The 17,663-nt window shown below is 44.4% G+C and overlaps 2 protein-coding genes across 4 annotated transcripts in view; one reads left to right on the top strand and one right to left on the bottom strand.

The window, feature by feature from the left end:
* Positions 1 to 17,663, bottom strand: part of ACACA (acetyl-CoA carboxylase alpha) — a 344,091-nt gene that overhangs the window by 289,677 nt on the left and 36,751 nt on the right. The window contains exons 2-4 of one of the 2 annotated variants that reach the window (XM_031934241.1): positions 5,356 to 5,473; positions 2,963 to 3,080; positions 992 to 1,299 (exon numbers count right to left, since the gene is read on the bottom strand). The gene's annotated coding sequence lies outside the window, so the exon portion shown is untranslated. Of the gene's footprint in view, positions 1 to 991; positions 1,300 to 2,962; positions 3,081 to 5,355; positions 5,474 to 17,663 lie in introns of those variants that run through there. The other variant, XM_026456734.1, reaches the window with a different exon arrangement.
* Positions 12,125 to 17,663, top strand: part of C16H17orf78 (chromosome 16 C17orf78 homolog) — a 16,321-nt gene continuing 10,782 nt past the window's right edge. For both annotated transcript variants that reach the window (XM_023204710.2, XM_023204711.2), the window contains exons 1-3: positions 12,125 to 12,182; positions 13,876 to 13,962; positions 15,145 to 15,390. In XM_023204710.2, the coding sequence (XP_023060478.2) occupies positions 12,125 to 12,182; positions 13,876 to 13,962; positions 15,145 to 15,390 (391 nt within the window). The remainder of the gene's footprint in view (positions 12,183 to 13,875; positions 13,963 to 15,144; positions 15,391 to 17,663) is intronic.

The raw sequence follows: 17,663 nt of genomic DNA, 5'->3' as shown, positions 1-17,663 counted from the left end.
TTTAATCTGGCTTCTGGCAATTGCCATGCTTATTCTTATCCTTATACCTTAGTTTATGGTAGCAGACTTGTCCAACTTTTCTCCTGTTTTTCTGAATCTTTCTAGTCCTTAGAAGTCTGATTTTCTCCAAGATTTATCTTACTTCTCCAGCTTTCACTGATCTCTCTCTCCTCTGAATTCTTGTGGCAATATGGTCATACCACACAGTGCAGAATTTTTTTTTTTTTTTTTTTCCGAGACGGAGTCTCGCTCTGTCGCGCAGGCTGGAGTGCAGTGGCGCAATATTGGCTCACTGCAAGCTCCACCTCCCGGGTTCATGCCATTCTCCTGCCTCAGCCTCCTGAGTAGCTGGGACTACAGGTGCCCGCCACCATGCCCGGCTAATTTTTTGTATTTTTAGTAGAGATGAGGTTTCACCGTGTTAGCCAGGATGGTCTCAATCTCCTGACCTCGTGATCTGCCCACCTCTGCCTCCCAAAGTGCTGGGATTACAGGTGTTAGCCACCGTGCCCAGCCAGAATTTTTTTTTTTTTTTTTTTTTTAGACAGAGTCTCGCTCTGTCTTCCAGGCTGGAGTTCAGTGGCACGTTGTCTGCTCACTGCAACCTCCACCTCTTGGGTTCAAGTGATTCTCCTGCCTCAGCCTCCCGGGTAGCTGGAATCACAGGTGTGCGCCACCATGCCCAGCCAATTTTTGTATTTCTGGTAGAGACAGAGTCTCACTATGTTGGCCAGGCTGGTCTCAAATGCCTGACCTCAAATGATCCTCCCACCTCTGCCTCCCAAAATGCTGGGAGCCACTGTGCCTGGCCCACAGTTCAGAATTAGGATATAATTTTTTTGTCTGCATACTGGTTTTAGCTCTCCAGTTAAATCCTGAAGGCAGAGACCATCTCGTATAGTTTGCTACCCCCTTTTATAGCTCTTTGAGTAGGACTAGGTATTTCTATTAGTAAGCACTTCATTGACTGAAATAAAGATTAGCTCTGTACCTGAGAGGCCACTCTGCTCCTGGTGCCTGCTTATCCGTATTCACGTTGTCTCTGAGAGGCAAAGCCTCCAGTGGGATATTTAGCTGCTTTACAGATGGACAGAATTCATCAAGAAAGTCAGTGTCTTGCCCACAATTGTGGCTCCAGTTGTGATATAAAGGAAAAATAAGACCCAAAGTCCTTATCTGAATACTATGTCTCTTTGCTCTTGTTAATCACTCCAGTTTATCCAGAATTAAGAGCCTGAAGGAACTTCATAACATAAGGTCAGAAAATGTCCTCAGGGAGGCCACTTTATAAGTCTGGTCCTAATGATGAAAGGTAGAATTGCACAATGAAGGACAGCGTGAATAGTAGAGACTCCCCACAATGTTTTCACATGGATGCAGGGTTTTCACGTGGCATTTCTGCTCTCACTCCTTCCTTATCCAATAGCAAACACTTCCAGTCTCTATACTTCAGCCAGTACCAAATCTTAGCTTCTTCCTCCATGATGCATGCAATATATATGTTTTTTTAAATCCCTTTCTAAGTCCTACACACCACAACTAAAATGCCTGGAGGAATTTTAAAGGGCTCTTTAAAGACAGCAAAATGGACAAGATGACTTGTTTGAGTCTTGCCCAATCATAGGATTCTGACATTTTATGTTGATCAGCTTTATAGCCTAGCCATCCCTGACTTCACTTTCCTCTAAAGCCATGAAGATGCTCCTGGCAAGTTTATTTCCTGCCCCTGTCCCTACCTTCTCTTTAGACTTCCCTAGTGTCTCCATTATTCCTATATCAGGTTCAGGTTTTTCCTGCTACATATTTACTTCACTGTCTTCTACCTTCACTCTCTATTGTTTTTATTATATATGAAACACAATACATAATAAAATATAACATTAATACTTTTGTAGAGCCTTTATCGTCAAGAAAACTTGAGCCACCATTCAATTTCTTTTTATCTTTTTAATACCTTCTGTATTAAAATTTTCCTGTATGTCATATCTTAGGGCAGAAGATTTCACAATGTCACATCTTTTTTTTTATTATTATACTTTAAGTTCTAGGGTACATGTGCACCACGTGCAGGTTTGTTACATATGTATACATGTGCCATGTTGGTGTGCTGCACCCATTAACTCGCCATTTACATTAGGTATATCTCCTTTTTTTTTTTTTTTTTTTTTTTTTGAGATGGAGTCTCGCTCTGTCGCCCAGGCTGGAGTGCAGTGGCCGGATCTCAGCTCACTGCAAGTTCCGCCTCCCGGGTTTACGCCATTCTCTCGCCTCAGCCTCCTGAGTAGCTGGGACTACAGGCGCCCGCCACCTCGCCCGGCTAATTTTTTGTATTTTTTTAGTCGAGACGGGGTTTCACCGTGTTAGCCAGGATGGTCTTGATCTCCTGACCTCTTGATCCGCCCGTCTCGGCCTCCCAAAGTGCTGGGATTACAGGCTTGAGCCACCGCGCCCGGCCAACATTAGGTATATCTCCTAATGCTATCCCTCCTCTCTTCCCCTACCCTATGACAGGCCCTGGTGTGTTCCCCATCCTGTGTCTTTCTCATTGTTCAGTTCCCACCTATGAGTGAGAACATGTGGTGTTTGGTTTACTGTCCTTGCGATAGTTTGCTCAGAATGATGGTTTCCAGGTTCATCCATGTTCTTACAAAGAACATGAACTCATCCTTTTTATGGTTCATAGTATTCCATGGTGTATATGTGCCACATTTTCTTAATCCAGTCTATCACTGATGGACATTTGGGTTGGTTCCAAGTCTTTGCTATTGTGAAGAGTGCCGCAATAAACATACGAATGTCATGTCTTTTTAAAAATCTCACCTCTGGGCTGGATGTGGTGGCTCACGCCTGTAATCCCAGCACTTTGGGAGGCCAAGGCAGTAGGATTACCTGAGGTCAGGAGTTTGAGACCAGCATGGCCAACATGGAGAAACCCTGCATCTACTAAAAATACAAAAATTACCTGGATGTGGTGACAGGCACCTGTAATCCCAGCTACTTGGGAGGCTGAGGCAGGAGAATTCATTGAATCCAGGAGGTGGAGGTTGCAGTGAGCCAAGATTGTGCCACTGCCCTCCAGCCTGGGTGACAGCAAGACTCCGCCTCAGAAAAAAAAAAAAAAAATTCTCACCTCTGGTTAACTCCTAGACCTGCAGGTAGAAAGTTATTTTCCAACACACATCTTGTTTATCAGTGGACCTATTGTGCTGATGTGCCCAATTTTCTGAATGGAAAAAGAAAAAAGGAAGAAAGACTAAAGACAACAAAAAAATCCATGAAAAGGAAATGTAGCTTCAATCAATGAACAAGATGGTCATAATCAGTTGAATAACATAGTTTTGGGGGTGAATAGAGGCAAGCAAAACTGAGAAGAACTGATTCTTGGTATTGGCAGTGTCAGTCTCAAGGGCGGCAGTAACTCTACCTTCTCCGTGCTCTGTATTGTAAACAGCTTGAGCTCTTTAATCAGACAGACCATGCTTTAAATCCTGACTCTGTCACTAATTAGCTCTGTGGCCTTGAGGAAGTGACCCCTTTCTGAGCCTCAGTTTCCTTATCTATATTATATATATCTATCTTATATTCAGGATATAAAGCCTACCTTCTAAGGTGGTGTTTTGGATGAAATGATGTGACCAAAATGTGAACCTTCTGGCACACAGCTTGGAAGCTAGTAGGCACACAGAAAATATTACTGTCCCCTTTCTCTCCATGTTCCTGTTCTTTCATTTCCTATTAGTGCTCAATACAGAACAGAGTGCGTATGGATCCTTACTTGATTCAGAAATTGTGATTGCCACGCGCGGTGGCTCACGCCTGTAATCCCAACACTATGAGTGGCCGAGGTGGGTGGATCACCTGAGGACAGGAGTTCAAGGTGAGCCTGGCCAACATGTGAAACCCCATCTCTACTAAAAATGCAAAATTAGCCAGGTGTAGTGGCGCACAACTATAGTCCCAGTTACTTGGGAGGCTGAGAGAGGAGAATCGCTTGAACCCGGGAGGCAGAGTTTGCAGTGAACTAAGATTGCGCCACTGCCCTCCAGCCTAGGCAAGACAGAGGGAGACTCCGTCTCAAAAAAAAAAAAAAAAAGAAATTGTGTTGTTACTAAATTCACTGCCCCCTGCACTCACCCTGAGCAACAGAGTGGAGACCCTGTCTTAGCTACGAGGGAGGCTGAGGAAGGAGAATTACTTGAACCGGGGGGGCGGAGGTTACAGTGAGCTGTGTTCATACCACTGCACTCCACCTGGACAACAGAGCGAGACTCCATCTCAAAAAAAAAAAAAAAAAAAAATTCAGTGGCTGGGCACGGTGGTTCACACCTGTAATCCCAGCACTTTGGGAGGCCGAGGTGGGTGAATCATCTGAGGTCAGGAGTTCGAGACCAGCCTGGTCAACAAGGTGAAACCCTATCTCTACAAAAATTAGCTGGGCGTGGTGGTGGGAACCTGTAATCCCACCTACTCGGGAAGTTGAGGCAGGAGAATCACTTGATCCCAGGTGGTGGTGGTTGCAGTGAGCCAGAATTGCACCATTGCACTCTAGCCTGGGTGACAAGAGCAAGACTCCATCTAAAATAATAATAATAATAAAATAAAAATTCTGTTCACCAACCCATCCGCCCCATTATTTCCAGGTTAATGGAGCATGTGATCAGGGACCTTGGAATATTATGAATCCTTACCCTTACTTGGAGGGAGCAAATGACTGTGGCCTAAGCTTCTGAGAACCAACCAAAGGCACGTGTAAGTATGCCTGGCCCTGTCCAGGCTTATTATTGCATCATGCAGGAAAGATTATTTGGCCCCTTTGGCAAGGATGTGTAACAGTAGGAACTTACATATATTACAAGTAGTAGTGTAATGAGGACAATCCCTTAGAAAACAGTTTGGCATTAATTGGTAAAGTTGTACATACTCTGCATACCCTATAACCAGAACTTCTGGATTTATACCCTGGAGAAACTTTCAAAACTGCCCCAGAAACACTTCATTATGGCTACAAACTGGAAACAACACAAATGTCTCTTTACAGTAGAATGAATAAATAAATTGTGATACATGCATACAATGAAATATTATAAAGCAATGAGAATGAACAGATGATTGCTACGTGAAGTAATATGGGTGAACTTTACCAACATAATGTTGAGCAAAAAATGTATGTTTCCTGCTACAAAAACAGGCAAAACAGGCCAGGTACCCGTGGGCTCATGCCTATAATTCCAGCACTTTGAGAGGCTAAAGCAGGAGGATCACTTGAGGCCAGGAGTTTACGACCAGCTTGGCAACATAGGGAGACCCTGTCTCACAAAACGTATAAACAATTTAGCTGGGCATGGTGATACATGCCTGTAGTCCCAGCTACTTGGGAGGCTGAGGTGGGAGAATTGCTTGAGCCCAGGAGTTGGAGACTTCAGTGAGTCTTGATCACACAATTCCACTCCAGCCTGGGTGACATAGCAAGACCCTGTCAAAATAAAACAAACAAACAAAAAATGGGCAAAACAAGCCAGGTGTATGCCCCTGTAGTCTCAGCTATTCAGGAAGCTGAGGTGGGAGGATCACTTGAGCCTAGGAGTTCAAATCCAGCCTGGGCAACACAGAGGGAGAGAGCCAGAGACCCCATTTCTAGAAAAAACAAACAAACAAAAAAGGCAAAACTCATTTGTGATGGCAAGAATCTGGATAATACGTTTTGTTTTCGTTTTTGTTTTTGTTTTTTGGGATGGAGTCTTGCTCTGTAACTGTAGGCTGGAGGGCAGTGGCATGATCTCGGCTCTCTACAACTTCCACCTCCCAGGTTCAAGCAATTGTCCTGCCTCAGTCTCCCAAGTAGCTGGGATTACAGGTGCACACCACCACACCCAGTTAATTTTTGTATTTTTAGTAGAGATGAGGTTTCACCATGTTGGCCAGGCTAGTCTCCAACTCCCGACCTCAGGTGATCTGTCTGCCTTGGCCTCTCAAAGTGCTGGGATTACAGGTGTGAGCCACCATGTCCAGCCCCCCCCCCCCCTTTTTTTTTTTTTTTTTTTGAGACAGAGTCTCGCTCTGTCACCAAGGCTGGAGTGCAGTGACCCAATCTCGACTCCTGAGTAGCTGGGACTACAGGCATGAGCCACCATGCCCATCTAATTTGTGTATATTTAGTGGAAACAGGGTTTCACCATGTTGGCCAGGCTGATCTTGAACTCCCGACCTCAAGTGATCCACCCACCTCAGCTTCCCAAAGTGCTGGGATTAGAGGTGTAAGCCACAGTGTCCGGCGGATAATATTTACTTCTGATGGTGAGTAGTGACTGGGAGAACACATAAAAGAAATTTCCAGGCCAGATGCGGTGGCTCACGCCTGTAATCCCAGCACTTTAGGAGGCTGAGGCGGGCGGATCACTTGAGGTCAGAAGTTCAAGACCAGCCTGGTCAACATGCTGAAACCCTGTCCCTATTAAAAATACAAAAATTGGCCAGGTGTGGTGGCTCACGCCTGTAATCCTAGCACTTTGGGAGGCCGAGGCAGGCGGATTGCCTGAGCTCAGTAGCTAAAGACCAGCCTGGGCAACACGGTGAAACCCTGTCTCTACTAAAAATTCCCCCCCCCAAAAAATTAGCTGGACATGGTGGTGTATGCCTCAACTACTTCGGAGGCTGAGGCAGGAGAATTGCTTGAACCCAGGAGGTGGAGGTTGCAGTGAGCTGCACTCCAGCTTGGGCAACACAGCAAGACTCTATCTCAAAAAAACAAACAAACAAAAAAAAACATAGAGTTTGATTCCATTTATATAATATTCAAAAGTAAACAAAATATTTTTAGTGATACATATATAGATAGTTCAGTTTGTTTGTTTTTGAGATGGAGTTTTGCTCTTATTGCCCAGGCTGGAGTGCAATGCTGAGATCTTGGCTCACCTCAACCTCCACCTCCCGCATTCAAGTGATTCTCCTGCTTCAGCCTCCCGAGTAGCTGGGATTACAGGCATCTGCTACCACACCAGGCTAATTTTGTATTTTCAGTAGAAACAGGGTTTCTCCATGTTGGTCAGGCTGGTCTTGAATTCCTGACCTCAGGTGATTCGCCTGACTCAGCCTCCCAGAGTGCTGGGATTACAGGCATGAGTCACCGCACCTGGCCAATAGTTCAATGATTTTACAAAACATGGAAAAATAAAGATTGGGAGGAGGAAAGAGACCAGAGGATCAGAGGCACAGACATGTAAAGAGCATCCATGATGCTGGCAATGTTCAATTTCTTAATTTGGGTGATGGTAACATACGTTCACCTTTTCAGTATTATTATTATTATTGAAAATATACTTACGTTCTATATACTCTCCTGTATATATGGTATATTCCACAATTTAAAAACCGCTGCGGCTGGGCCGGGTAGCTCACACCTGTAATCCCAGCACTTTGGGAGGCTGAGGCGGGCGGATCACTTGAGGTCAGGAGTTTGAGACCAGCCTGGCCAACATGGTGAAACCCCGTCTCTACTAAAAATATAAAAGTTAGCCAGGCGTGGTGGCGGGTGCTTGTAATCAGCTACTCGGGAGGCTGAGGCAAGAGAATGGTTTGGACCTGGGAGGCAGTGGTTGCAGTGAGCCGAAATCACACCACCATACTCCAGCCTGGGCAACAGAGCGAGACTCTGTCTCAAGAAAGAAAGAAAGGAAGAAAGGAAGAAAATGGTCACGCTGGTGGCTCATCCTTATAATCCCAGCACTTTGAGAGGCTGGGGTGGGAGGACTGCTTGAGCCCAGGAGTTCAAGACCAGCTTTGGCAACATAGTGAGACCCTGCCTCCATTATTAAATTTTTTTTAAATTTAAAAACAAACCAAAACAAATGAACAAAATGGTATGCAGCGTTTAAAAAGAGTAGCATAGGCCAGGCGTGGTGGCTCATGCCTGTAACCCCAGCACTTTGGGAGGCCAAGGCGGGCAGATCACGAGGTCAGGAGATCAAGACCATCCTGGTTAACACAGTGAAACCCCATCTCTACTAAAAATACAAAAAATTGGCCAGGCGTGGTGGTAGGCGTCTGTAGTCCCAGCTACTCGGGAGGCTGAGGCAGGAGAATGGCGTGAACCCAGGAGGCAGAGCTTGTAGTGAGCCGAAGCACTCCAGCCTGGGTGACAGAGCAAGACTCCGTCTCAAAAAAAAAAAAAGAAAGAGTAGCATAGTGTGCAGGCACAATAATTTTAAAGCTACAAGAGGCCTTGGAGGCCATTTTGTCCAACCACCTCATTACAGAAATCGAAATAGAGGCCAAGAGAAGACAAGTGACTTGTTCAAATTGATTTAGTCCATTAAAGAGCCTAGGGTAGGCCTCCTGGCTTCCTGTCAAGTGCTCCTTCTGCAGACCCATCCTGATTCATCCATTTGGTCCTAGTTCCTATTCTCCTCCAACATCATATCTCTATCCCTAAACTGCTTATGTCGGCCAGGCGCGGTGGCTCACGCCTGTAATCCCAGCACTTTGGGAGGCTGAGGCGGGCAGATCACGAGGTCAGATCGAGACCATCCTAGCTAACATGGTGAAACCCTGTCTCTACTAAAAATACAAAAAATTAGCCGAGCATGGTGGCAGGCGCCTATAGTCCCAGCTACTCAGGAGGCTGAGGCAGGAGAATGGCATGAACCTGGGAAGTGGAGCTTGCAGTGAGGTTGCACCACTGCACTCCAGCCTGGGCGACAGAGTGCGGCTCCATCTCAAAAAACAAAAATAAAAACAAAATAAACTACATATGTCATAAAACTCATAACTTTTTTCCTGGCAAATTTGATGTTTTTGTTTGTTTGTTTTGTTTTGTGGGAAAAGGAGATCAGAAGAGATATACTCTGCTCCACTGATATTCCAAATGCTTAGAAAGTCAGTCAAAATATCTAGCAGTAGAGAAATAGTCTATTAGGAATAATAGAAACATGGAACTACTTGTCTACTCTTGGATTTTTTGTGGGGGAGGTGGGGGATGGAGTCTCACGCTGTCACCCAGGCTGGAGTGCAATGACACGATCTCGGCTCACTGCACCCTCCGCCTCCCGGGTTCAAGAGATTCTCCTGCTTCAGCTTCCCAAGTAGCTGGGACTATAGGCATGTGCCACCATGCCGGATAATTTTTGTATTTTTAGTAGAGATGGGGTTTCACCATGTTGGCTGGTCTTGAACTCCTGACCTTGTGATCCACCCGACTCAGCCTCCCAAAGTGCTGGGATTATGGGCGTGAGCCACAGTGCCCATAATCTTCCACCTCTCTGTCCCCGACAGTATGGTCTACTCCAATATACATGCTGACCTTTTTTTTTTTTTTTTAGATGGAGTCTTGCTCTGTCACTCAGGATGGAGTGCAATGGCATGCTGTTAGCTCAGCACAACCTCTGCTTCCCAAGTTCAAATGATTCTCCTGCCTCAGCCTCCCAAGTAGCTGGGATTAGAGACATGCGATACCACTCCTGGCTAATTTTGTATTTTTAGTAGAAAAAAGGTTTCACCATGTTAGTCAAGATGGTTTCGAACTCCTGACCTCAAGTGATCCAACCGCTTTGGCCTCCCAACATGCTGGGATTACAGGTGTGAACTACCACACCTGGCCCAGGCTGACTTTAGAGTCTTTAAATTACACAAGAAAAGGGTAGGGTCTGAGAGGTGATCAAAGAAAACTCTTAGACTTCATCTTTGGCCAAGCACAAGGTCTCTTTTGGGAAAAGTGATCTCTTTTGCCACCTTGTGACACTGAATGAGAAGAGCAAGCCCTCAGATCAGTTCCTACTCCTGCTCCAAGGTGGCAGCATTGTACCCTGGCATCTAGGAAGTAACGTACAGATTTTCAAACAGAGCAACAGGAGGGAAGGTGGTAATACCTCACAGGAGCAGAGAATCATGTCATCATGTTAAGGAAGTAGTAAGCAAAAATCACAAAACCCAAGGGAGGCAATGAAGCCCCTCTGCCCTAACCACCTCCTCTGCTAAGAGAAGCAGGCAGTTGGGAGCAAAAGGGTAGGGAGGATGAATAAAGACTTGCTTGGACCAATAAAGACGTGAGGCATTTATGTTCCCTCTAGTCAGTGGTCTCATTTCTCTGCTTTCTTTCTCACAGCAAAACTTTTTGAAAAAGTTATTTAGGCCGGGTGCAGTGGCTCACACCTGTAATCCCAGCACTTTGGGAGGCCAAGGTGGGCAGATTGCTGGAGCTCAGGAGTTTGAGACCAGTCTGGGCAACACAGTGAAACCCTGTCTCTACAAAAATTAACCCTGTCTCCAAAACAAAACAAGACCAAAGAAGCTCTAGAGTTTGATAAAGACAGAGTAGATCTTCATTCTCTCTCTTTTTTTTTTTTTGAGACGGATTTTCACTCTTGTTGCCCAGGCTGGAGTGCAATGGTGCAATCTCAGCTCATCACAACCTCCACCTCCCAGGTTCAAGCGATCCTCCTACCTCAGTCTCCCAAGTAGCTGGGATCACAAACATGCGCCACCATGCCCAGCTAATTTTTGTATTTTTAGTAGAGATGGGGTTTCTCCATGTTGGTCAGGCTGATCTCGAACTCCCAACCTCAGGTGATCCACCCGCCTCAGCCTCCCAAAGCACTGGGATTACAGGTGTGAGCCACCGCACCCGGCCTTTCATTCTCTTTTATGCTCCATCTATCTATGCCATCACAAAGTCTACAGATTCTTACCGTAGATACTAAATAATACAAATTTGGAAAAATCTTCAACAACAGTTATCTGTTTAGGAAAATTTTCCCAAGCCAAAGACAGTCCCACTCACCTACTGTATTTAGCTCTTCCTCACAACGTCTCAGCCCAATGGTCATTGGAATGTTGTCCACCAATACTAACTTCACTATTCAGGAATGTGAAGATGTGCAAAACTCAATAGGTATGTCTGTGCTAATGTGAGTTTATGTATATAACTGTGGATGAATTCCAGAGATCATATGGTTCAGGGCCGGCTGGGGTGGCTCACGGCCGTAATCCCAGCACTTTGGGAGGCCAATGGGGGCAGATCACTTGAGGTCAGGAGTTCGAGACCAGTCTGGTCAACATGGTGAAACCTGTCTCTACTAAAAATATAAAAATTAGCCCCTATGGTGGCACACACGTGTAATCCCAGCTATTCAGGAGACTGAGGCAGGAGAATCACTCGAACCCAGGATACGAAGGTTGCAGTGAGCCAAGATCGTGCCATTACACTCCAGCCTGGGCAACAGAACGAGACTCCACTTAAAAAAAAAACACGGCCAGGCACAGTGGCTCATGTCTGTAATCCCAGCACTTTGGGAGGCTGAGGCAGGTGGATCAGGAGGTCAGGAGATTAAGATCATCCTGTCTAACATGGTGAAATCCTGTCTCTACTAAAAATACAAAAAAATTAGCCAGGCATGGTGGTAGGTGCCTATAGTCCCAGCTAGTCGGGAGGCTGAGGCAGGAGAATGGCGTGAACCTGGGAGACAGAGCTTGCAGTGAGCCGAGATCGTGCCACTGCACTCCAGCCTGGGCGACTGAGCGAGACTCTGTCTCAAAAAAAAAAAAAAAAGAAAAAAAAAAGAGATCATATGGTTCAGGACTCTCAAATTTCTAGAGGAGAACATTTATATCCCAAGAAGTCAAGTAATTTTCTCCAAGGTGATCGTTAATAACAGGGCCTGTACTAGAATTCAGTTGTACTGACTCCTAGTTTCCTGCTCTGTTCTAGAAATTATATTCCTTACTAGAAATCTCCACATATTTTCATGAAAGTATAAAAATCTCTGTGCCTGTATCAGTGAGCACGCATGTAAATGTCTATGTGTCTATCTGCAAGTACTTGTAAAGCATATCAATGGGCGTTTATGGCCTTCCTGCTCGAGAAACCTCTAGGTAATCCAGTTCTCTATGTCAGTACTGGCAGCGAAGTCAGAACTCTGAGTGAATTATTAATAAGCAGAATTAGCCCTTTCTCCAATTAGTTCTATTCCTGGGTCTTCAGGAACTGGGGCAAAATAATCAGGGTGGAATCAGAGTCTCTCAGGGTCAAACTTGATTCCAGCTGTGTGCAGTGAAAGCAACTAGAGGCAGAGCTATCAAGGGCTGTGACAGATGAGCAGTGGTCTGTCTGCAGTGAGCATGTGCTCAAGCTAACATGGACACCATCTTGGTCTTTAGTCTAATCATTGCATCCTATGATGCCAACAAGAAAGGTAAGTAATTCTCTAGCCTAATCTCCTGGAAAATACAGAGAGAGGCCTAGAAAGAGTTTAGGGGTCTCTTCCACCAGATAGAGATGTAGCTGATATCCAGCAAGCAATACCATCCAGAGGTAATCCTGTGTTATCCACTCACCTCTAAGGACTGCAACTTATTCATTCCAGAGAGATAGCTGTCTGTTTCATGATAAGAGGTCTTAAGAGAAAGTGATCCATTCTTATGTCTTGTTCATGTAATTAACATTAAAAGTTCTTTCACTGTTGGATGGCTTTCTTTAGAGTTTCAGTATTATTATCACCTAAGATTCCCAAATTCATAACTGTTCATAAGATATTGCCTTTTTTAAGTTGGCACATGTAAATAACTAGATGGTGATATTCTTGGGTGGGAAGAGCTGAGGGAAAGCATGGTGTTGGGTGGAATGGCATCATTTGCTGCCCTTTGGTAACTGCTTATTTAAAATATGACTTTTCAAAGTTTCGTAAACATTTCATCTCTAAAATTAGCTAATCAAGGCTGGGCATGGTGGCTCATGCCTGTAATCCCAGCACTTTGGGAGGCTGAGATTGGCGGATCACTTGAGGCCAGGAGTTCAAGACCAGCCTGGCCAACATGGCGAAATCCCATCTCTACTAAAAGTGCAAAAATTAGCCAGGCATGGTGGCATGCACCAGTAATCTCAGCTACTCGGGTGGCTGAGGCACAAGAATCACTTAAACCTGGGAGGTAAGGTTGCAGTGAGCTGAGATTGTACCACTGCACTCCAGCCTAGGTAACAAAATGAGACTCTGTTTCAAAAAAATAAAAAAATAAAATTAGCTAATCAGAATTAAGACCAAATGGCACAAGGTGCAGCAGTAACAAATTTGACAAATTATAAAAATGTCACAACCCTTTGAATTATGTGCCAAAAAGCATAAATAACTAAGACCTATGGTTCTGTGGAAACCTATAGACATACCAAGGTCAGACAATATAAATATCCAAAAGCTTTATTTAATACAAGAAAGCAGATAGAATAGGAGGGAGAAGAGAAAATAAGCAGTGTTTAAGGAAATGAGTTGGTTAGTCTTTCATTAACTTAGTAAGTTTTCTTAACTCTATTTCACCTTTCTTTGTCCTAAGGGTAATAGATTGGTACTCAGTATTCTTTATACTAGGTCAAATACTACTTTGTATGTATTTGGCTGTGTGTTCTTTTTTGAGGGCTGGGTGTGGTGGCTCATGCCTGTAATCCTAGCACTTTGGGAGGCCAAGGCAGGCAGATCACCTGAGGTCAGGAGTTTGAGACCAGCATAGCCAAAATGGCGAAACCCCATCTCTACTAAAAATACAAAAATCAGCTGGGCATGGTGGCACATGCCCGTAATCCCAGCTACTTGGGAGGCCGAGGCAGAAGAATCCCTTGAACCCAGGAGGTGGAGGTTGCAATGAGCGGGGATCACGTCACTGCACTCCATCCTGGGCGACAGAGTGAGACTCCGTCTCAATAAATAAATAAATAAATAAAAGCAAAGTCTTTTTAGAGAGTGTTTGATCTCCCAAGTTGCAAGCTTTACGAGCAGGAACTGCATTCTTTCATATCTTCTCCTCCATTGCCCAGAATTCTAAAAAGAAAGTACCAGTAAATTCTGATTTTCCCCAACTCTCCCCCCGTTCCCCTCCTCCCGCTCTGCTCACCCCTAGACCTCAGAGATAGCAGTTGCCGAGTGGAACAGCTGCCTGGGCTCTTCTCAAAGGACGTGAGAAGCATCGGAGAATTGCAAATGCAAGGTAGGGAATGGGTCTTTTCTGGAAAATGATATTGCCGTTTCAAAAAATTTTTACCTTTAAAAGATGTCTCATCTTCCTGCTTCCTAGCCCATATCTCAAATATCCTATTTTCAGGATATGTATCCTCCCAGGAGGCTTTCTGGAAACCAATCTTTAAATTAACTGTCATTACCTAAGGCATGCCTATATTACTTAAACGGACGCAGATGAAAAAAGAGAAGGAGGCAGCACCTAGTCCTCTCTGCACTAAAGAAAATCTATGAGCATTTCTCTGTGCTGAATTTGCTGCTGTCACCAACCTTCATGGGAACCATGGCAGGAAGAAAGGCAGGATTTGTATGTTAGTACTATGAACACATACTAAAGAAGAAGTTAACTAAAAGGAGGAGAAAATATAGGAGTGGAATTTAACAGGAGTCATGAATGGAAGTGGGTCAGCTTGGCACTATTCAGATTAAAAACCAGCTTCGGCCAGGCATGGTGGCTCATGCCTGTAATCCCAACACTTTGGGAGGCTAAGGCAGGTGGATCACTTGAGGTCAGGAGTTTGAGACCAACCTGCCCAACACAGTGAAACCCCATCTCTACTAAAGATACCAAAATTAGCTGGGTGTAGTGGTGCACGCCTGTAACCCCAGCTACCTGGGAGGCTGAGGCAGGAGAATCACTTGACCCAGAGAGGCGGAGGTTGCAGTCAGCTGAGATCAGATCATGCCATTGCACTCCAGCCTGAGCAACAAGAACAAAACTCCGGGCAACAAGAGCAAAACTCCAAGGTCGTGCCATTGCACTCCAGCCTGGGCAACAAGAGCAAAAGCTCCAAGGTCGGGTGTGGTGGCTCACGTCTGTAATCCCAGCACTTTGGGAGGCCAAGGTGGGAGGATTGCTTGAGCCCAGGAGTTCGAGACCAGCCTGGGCAACACAGTAAAGCCCTGTCTTTTAAAAAATTAAAAAATTAGCCGAGCATAGTGGCATACACCTGTAGTCCCACAGTCTCAGCTACTCAGGAGGCTGAGGTGGGAGGATTGCTTGGAGATTGAGGGAGTTTGAAGCTAGATTGAGCCATGATTGCACCTCTGCACTCCAGCTTGGGTGACAGAGCAAGTCCCTGTCTCAAAAAAAAAACAACCAAACAAAAAACAAAACCAACTCCATTTTTCTGTCTGATTCTTCTCCTTCCAGAAACTCACACAGAAACCAAAAGGACAACATTCATTCAAAATCAGAGTATAGCTACCTTGCAGTGCCTTGGCTCTGGCAGCAAAGTAAAAGTCAACCTTGTATATTTGGAGAGAAGGCCAAAGGTCAAGCATATTCTGAAGAACCTGAGAATCATTGCTACTCCCCACAGAAACAGCTCTGCCTCCTCAAGCTGTCACCTAATTCCCACATCCAAGTTTCAGACTGGATCTCTACTAACAGGCAAAGGTGAGATTGGAAAAGAGGAAGGGGGCAGGCACTAACTTTTAGTTGACATCCTTGAAGGAAGCTGGAGTTCAGTAGCAGGAAAAGCTACAAGGAAATGAATTATCCTCGCCTTGGGCAAATCTATGTACTCTCTGAGAGTCAGTTTTATAATCTCTAAGATCTCTTCTAGCCCTGATACGCTGTGATTTTCATGTGATCTCCATTTCTGATGGGTCTTCTTTTGACGGTTTTTTAAAACTTCTTTTTTTCTTCCTTTTTTTTTTTGAGATGGAGTCTCGCTGTGTCGCCCAGGCTGGAGTGCAGTGGTGCAATCTCGGCTCACTGCAACCTCTGCCTCCCAGATGCAAGTGATTCTCCTGCCTCAGCCTCCTAAGTAGCTAGGATTACAGGTGTCTGCTACCATGGCTGGCTAATTTCTGTATTTTTAGTACAGACGGGATTTCACCATGTTGGCCAGGCTGGTCTTGATTTCCTGACCTCAAGTGATCTGCCTGCCTTGGCCTCCCAAACTGCTGGGATTACGAGCGTGAGCCATCATGCCTGGCCAGTTTTTTTTTGTTTGTTTGTTTTTGTTTTTGTTTTTGTTTTTTTTCATTTTGAATGCACACAGTAAAATATTCAAACAGCATAGATTTATAGTGAAAAGTAAGTCTCTCTACTACTCCTGTCTCTCAATTCTCCAGTTCTCCATCCCTGATGGAACCACTACTATCTACTTATTATATTTCCTTCCAGAGATACTCTGAGAATGTATGAATGTGCATATTTTAAAAACATAAATGGTAACATACCTTATACATTGTTCTGCCCCTTGCTTTTGCTTCTTGTTATTGTTTTGTTGTTTGTTGTTGTTGTTGTCTTCTTTGGAGATGGAGCCTCACTCTGTCACCCAGGCTGGAGTGCAGTGGCACGATTTCGTCTCACTGCAACCTCTTCCTCCCAGGTTCACGTGATTCTCCTGTCTCAGCTTTCCAATTAGCTGGGATTACAGATGCCCACCACCATACCCGGTTAATTTTTGTATTTTTAGTAAAGGCAGGGTTTCACCATGTTGGCCAGGCTAGTGTTGAACTCCTGACTTCAAGTGATTCACGCACCTCAGCCTCCCAAAGTGCTAGGATTACAAGCATTAGCCACTGCGCCCAGCCAAGTTCCTTGCTTTTCCATTTAATAATATATCTTATAGATCGTTCCATTTCAATATGTATATATTTACCCCATACTTTTTAAAAATATTTGCCTCATTCTTTTTAACAGTTGTACATTATTCCATAGTATGTCTCTTCTATATTCTTTTCTTTCTTTATTTATTTTGAGATGGAGTCTTCCTCTGTTGCCCAGGCTGGAGTGCAGTGGTGCAATCTTGGCTCACTGCAAGCTCTGCCTCCTAGGTTCACGTCATTCTCCTGCCTCAGCCTCCTGAGTAGCTGGGACTACAGGCATCCGCCACCACACCCAGTCAATTTTTTGTATTTTTGGTAGAGATGGGGTTTCACCCTGTTAGTCAGGATGGTCTTGATCTCCTGACCTCATGATCTACCTGCCTCAGCCTCCCAAAGTGCTGGGATTACAGGTATAAGCCACTGTGCCCGGCCATGTCTCTTCTATATTCTACTAGCTCTCTATTGATATATATTTTGGTTGTTTCCAATCTTTTGCAAATACAAACAATGCTGCAAACAACGACCGTATATATTCTTCTTTTTTCTTTTAATAAATTAATTTTCCCCTCTTTCACTATTACTCAGGATCTATAAATATTCTTCTTGTATACCTGTAAGATAAATTCCAAGAAGCAGGACTGCTGCATCAAAGGTTGATAGTTATTGCTAAATTACCCTCCCTAGAGGTTGGTTCCATTGTGCATACTCACACTGGGTGAGAATGCCTATTCCCCCACAGCTGCTGGGCAGTGGTTCTTAACCTCAGCCTGAAGTTTCTCTGCTGCAGCCCTCCTTTCCTTTTCTCACTCATTATTTTTGTCATATAGTTTTTTTTTTTTTTTTTTTTTTTTTAGTGTAGCCAGTTCCTCTTTATAAACTGGCAATCCCCTAGATGCTATTGCTACATTACTGGAAAAATAAAATAAAACTTGACATTTTTAGAGAAATTGGGGATCCACAAGCAGAATAATGGCAAAAAGTTTAAACACTAGACTAAAACTGGGAAATAAGTGAATAGGCTCTCAGGATGTGACTTAGGTACAGTAAATTATATATGCTAACATGACCTGAATGTTTCACTCACTTTATGATATTTTCTAAAATTCCACA

Source organism: Piliocolobus tephrosceles, chromosome 16 (genome assembly GCF_002776525.5).
Source record: "Piliocolobus tephrosceles isolate RC106 chromosome 16, ASM277652v3, whole genome shotgun sequence".
NCBI classification, from domain to species: domain Eukaryota; kingdom Metazoa; phylum Chordata; class Mammalia; order Primates; family Cercopithecidae; genus Piliocolobus; species Piliocolobus tephrosceles.
This window is presented reverse-complemented; position numbering and strand designations above follow the sequence as displayed.